The sequence below is a fragment of the Echiichthys vipera genome (genome assembly GCF_963691815.1).
Source record: "Echiichthys vipera genome assembly, chromosome: 11".
Classification (NCBI taxonomy): Eukaryota; Metazoa; Chordata; class Actinopteri; order Perciformes; family Trachinidae; genus Echiichthys; species Echiichthys vipera.
Window position 1 is genome coordinate 1,263,537 of NC_139836.1, and position 5,000 is coordinate 1,268,536.

Below are 5,000 nucleotides of genomic sequence, written 5' to 3' on the forward strand. Positions count from 1 at the left end.
TTTATGCCACTTTTTATCTCATTTTTTAATATTATTTGTGGTAAATTTAATGTCCTATTAATTAATTTATTAATTTATGTATTTATTTCTGATTTTGCAGCTTCAGTCCTCCAGACGACGCACACTAAAGTCATTTTCTGCTGCACCGAGCATGTTGGTGGCAGGGTCGTGCATAGTGACCGCCACGGGCACGGGCACGGGCACGGGCACGGGCACGGGCACGGGCACGACCAAGACCACAGCAACGACCAGGGCCATGGCCACGGGCGACGACCAGGGCCAGAGCAAACGCTAACTCCTTTACAGCCCCTCAGCTGCTGCACCTGCTCCCTGTTCCAGCAGTAATGTTATTATATTTATTATTATTATCATAAGGTGAGAGGGACATTAGCATCGTTAGCATCGTTAGCATCAAACCTGTACATTTGTGTCAAACGCAACAATGTTCAGCGAACGTTCAAAACAGAGTAAAAAACAAAAAAACAAAAGGTCCCTTTACACACGGAGACTCTGAGAGCTGCACAGAGTACAACCAACACTGAACCGTACCTTTAATGAGCCTGTCCACACACACACACACACACACACACACACACGCACAGGAGTCGGGGATTGTCTGGAGTGTCTGTGAGAGCGTCGTAAGAGGAGGGAGACCGGACCGGAACAGAAACATCATCATTGGATCTTGATTTCTCTTTAAAGTCTGAAAGGAGCCGTGAGGGCGGAGCTTCACTGAGGTGGAGCGACGGCGAGGTGGAGCTGCTCCGGACAAGAACACGTGAGGAAAGGGCGGGAAAACCAAGGATGGGAGCAGGCTCATTGGAGCGTTCTCCGAACAGTCAGGGTGACGTCACGGCCGGGGTGACGTCACAGCCGGGGTGACGTCACAGTCGGGGTGACATCACAGTCGGGGTGACGTCACAGTCGGGGTGACGTCACGGCCGGGGTGACGTCACGGCCGGGGCGACGTCACAGCCGGGGTGACGTCACAGTCGGGGTGACGTCACAGCCGGGGTGACGTCACAGTCGGGGTGACATCACAGTCAGGGTGACATCACAGTCAGGGTGACATCACAGCCGGGGCGTCGTCACAGTCTGGGTGACGTCACAGCCGGGGCGACGTCACAGCCGGGGCGACATCACAGTCGGGGCGCCGTCACGGCCGGGGTGACATCACGGCCGGGGTGACGTCACGGCCGGGGTGGCGTCACGGCCGGGGTGACGTCACGGCCGGGGCGACGTCACAGTCGGGGTGACATCACAGCCGGGGTGACATCACAGCCGGGGTGACATCACAGTCAGGGCGGCGTCACAGCCAGGGTGACGTCACAGTCGGGTCTTCAGCCGACCTTCCGGATGAGACCGACTCACGTTGGCGTCTGCGTCATCGCCTCCATAAGTCCACGCCACAGGGTGTCAAACTCAGGCCCATGGGCCTAATCTGGCCCGCGGTGTAATTCTATTTGTCCGGCGAGATCACGTCAAGGTTGTGGAGTTTGACGCAGCCGGTCTACGCGCACACATGCACCACACTCACGGTGCGTTCCAGGTACCTCGGGAGCTGGGAGTGACGTCACAGCCGAGTCATCAGCGCTTCAGTCACAAAGTCGGAAAAAAGTAGGAAGTAAAACAAGATGGCCGCCCCTACGGAGGTCATCAACATTGGATTCTTCTGAATCTCTGTGTGTTTGTTTTCTTTCTTTCTCTCTCGTTCTTCTCTTTGTTTTTGTTTTATTATTTATCGCTCAGGATCCAATTTGATTATTTTTCCTTATTTTATTTTATTTTATTTCATTTTTTTAACATGTTCAATAAAGATTGGGAGAAAAATTAGGATTAAACCAAACCTGCAAACACGGAGGATGAAGAGGAAACAAATACGCAGAAGGTAGATGATTTTTTCCTTCTCCGTATTTCAAACTTACGGTTCACACCCGGGGCGGCCATCTTTAAATGTCCACTCTGGGGCTTTCCGAGGTCAGAGGTTACGAGTCGGAGCTCGGAAATCCCGATTTTGGAGTACGACTGGAACGCACCATGAGGCCCCGTTTAGACGCAGACGCTGTCACACACACGAGCGTCTTTGGGGGAAATCTGCTCCACGCGGCGACGCCAAAGCGTTTGAACTGGATGCAGCGTGAGAGAGAGAAAGATCCTCCACCGTGTTTCACCCTCAGATCGCTCTGAGGACGAGCCGCGGAGGAAGTCTGAACGTCCGATCAGCGTCGGTTTAGAGGAAGGTTTAAGTTTAAGACGCGACGCATGCGAATGTGACCTGATGGAGACGTTTACAGGAGCTCTGGTTCTGTTTGGGTCTTTGCAAAACACGGAGCGGGAAAAGCTCGATTCAACCACTGAAAATAAACAAAACTGGTCCGGGGTTTAACGTCCGGGTCTTTGCTTTCATCCAGAACATCCAGAATATTCTGAGTATTCTGGATGTTCTGGATGTTCTGGATGTTCTGGATGTTCTGGATGTGCAGCCCTCATGAAACATACACTGATCCGGTCCAGTCTGGTCCACATCCTCGTATCTTAGCTCCGGTCCACATCCTCCTATCGTAGCTCCGGTCCGGTCCACATCCTCTTCCTTAGCTCCGGTCCGGTCCACATGAGGTCCGGTCCGGGCTCTCGTTCCTCAGGGTTCTTCGAACAGCTGCAGGTCGAGCCGGACGACGATCTCTCCGGTGGGAACCTCGTGGAGCAGCAGCCGCTTGGTGATTGGTCCTTTGGAGCCCTGGTCCTTCTTGATTTCAGCCAACCGGATCTCCGTCCTTCCCAGGAAGTCTGAGGGGGGACAAATATGAAATATTAAATATGAAATAAAGCCGTTTATGTATTTCCTGGTGTCGTCGTCGTGGCGATGGCGACTGACCGTCCGGGGAGAACTGGTCCCGCTCAAACACGGTGACGCACAGGACGTCCTGTTCCAGGTCCTTTATGAAAAACTGACAGTTGGAGTTCCACTTCGGGTTCAACGTGTCCTACGGAGACAGAGAAGGGTCAAACTCAGCTCACACACCCGTTCATCTTTAATAATAAAGATAAAAACAGAAATACCTGTAATGTTTTAGTGATGTGGCACTGGGAGCCCATGGTCACCTCACAGTACGGGTTACTCTTCCCTGGACACACACACACACACACACACACACACACACACACACACACACACACACACACACACACACACACACACACACACACACACACACACACACACACACACACACACACACACACACACACACACACACACACACACACACACACACACACACACACGCCGTAATTATGTTTATGGTCAAATGGACAAAACTATAAAATAATAAATAATAAAAAGAGTTTGTACCGTGAGAGCGACACGGTTTGAGCTCGATTCCCTCCACGATGTTCACCATCAGCCTCCCGATGCCTGTCGCCCTCTGAGAACGCACTGACACACACACACACACACACACACACACACACACACACACACACACACACACACACACACACACACACACACACACACACACACACACACACACACACACACACACACACACACACACACACACACACACACACACACACACTTTAGCACACGTTTATGCTCCTAGAGGACACTTTAACACACGTTTATGCTCCTAGAGGACACTTTAACACACGTTTATGCTCCTAGAGGACACTTTAACACACGTTTAGTCTCCTAGAGGACACTTTAACACACGTTTATGCTCCTAGAGGACACTTTAACACCTGTTTAGGCTCCTAGATGACACTTTAACACACGTTTATGCTCCTAGAGGACACTTGAGCACACGTTTAGGCTCCTAGAGTTCACTTTAACACACGTTTATGCTCCTAGAGGACACTTTAACACACGTTTATGCTCCTAGAGGACACTTTAACACATGTTTAGGCTCCTAGAGGACACTTTAGCACACGTTTATGCTCCTAGAGGACACTTTAACACACGTTTATGCTCCTAGAGGAAAATTTAGCACACGTTTATGCTCCTAGAGGACACTTTAACACCTGTTTAGGCTCCTAGAGGACACTTTAACACCTGTTTAGGCTCCTAGAGGACACTTTAACACACGTTTATGCTCCTAGAGGACACTTTAACACACGTTTATGCTCCTAGAGGACACTTTAGCACACGTTTATGCTCCTAGAGGACACTTTAACACACGTTTTGCCTTGAAGGACAAATACCTAAATACGCCTTCTCTCTCTTCTTCTTCTCCGTCTCAATGAAAAGTTCTGAAGCTGCTTTGATCTTCTGAACCCACGCCGTCCTGCGCACACACACACACACACACACACACACACACACACACACACACACACACACACACACACACACACACACACACACACACACACACACACACACACACACACACACACACACACACACACACACACACACACACACACACACACACACACACACACACACGGTTTATAAGGTACAGTTCTGGAGCCAAACAGCCAGCAGGTGCGTCCATGATGCGTGCGGTGACCTCTCGTTGATGCTCTCGGCCCGGAGCGTGTAAACCCGGTCGATGTGAGAGATGTGGAACAGCGGCTCGTCACCGGACGGGTCCGTCGGCAGCTTCACCAGCACCTCGTTCAGGAAGATCGGCTGAGGAAGAGATTTCAAAGTTTCAGATGCAGGTCAAATATCTGCAGCTTTAAGTATAAACAAGAGGTTTCAAACCCTGTTTTTCATAAAAGAAATCGGAGTGTGTGCAGGACAGTGTGTGAATGACAGTGTGTGAAGGACAGTGTGTGAAGGACAGTGTGTGAAGGACGGTGTGTGAATGACAGTGTGTGCAGGACAGTGTGTGAAGGACAGTGTGTGAATGACAGTGTGTGAATGACAGTGTGTGAAGGACAGTGTGTGAAGGACAGTGTGTGAAGGACGGTGTGTGAATGACAGTGTGTGAGGGACGGTGTGTGAAGGACAGTGTGTGAGGGACGGTGTGTGAAGGACGGTGTGTGAGGGA

General features: G+C 50.7%; 1 protein-coding gene across 1 annotated transcript in view; it reads right to left on the reverse strand.

The window, feature by feature from the left end:
• Positions 1-2,638: 2,638 nt before the first annotated feature.
• Positions 2,639-5,000, reverse strand: part of itsn1 (intersectin 1 (SH3 domain protein)) — a gene marked incomplete at its 3' end in the record, with an annotated part of 59,512 nt that continues 57,150 nt past the window's right edge. Inside the window, 6 exon segments of the mRNA XM_083923547.1 lie at positions 2,639-2,787; positions 2,876-2,984; positions 3,061-3,125; positions 3,353-3,436; positions 4,204-4,286; positions 4,515-4,636. Coding sequence (XP_083779673.1) covers positions 2,639-2,787; positions 2,876-2,984; positions 3,061-3,125; positions 3,353-3,436; positions 4,204-4,286; positions 4,515-4,636 — 612 coding nt within the window.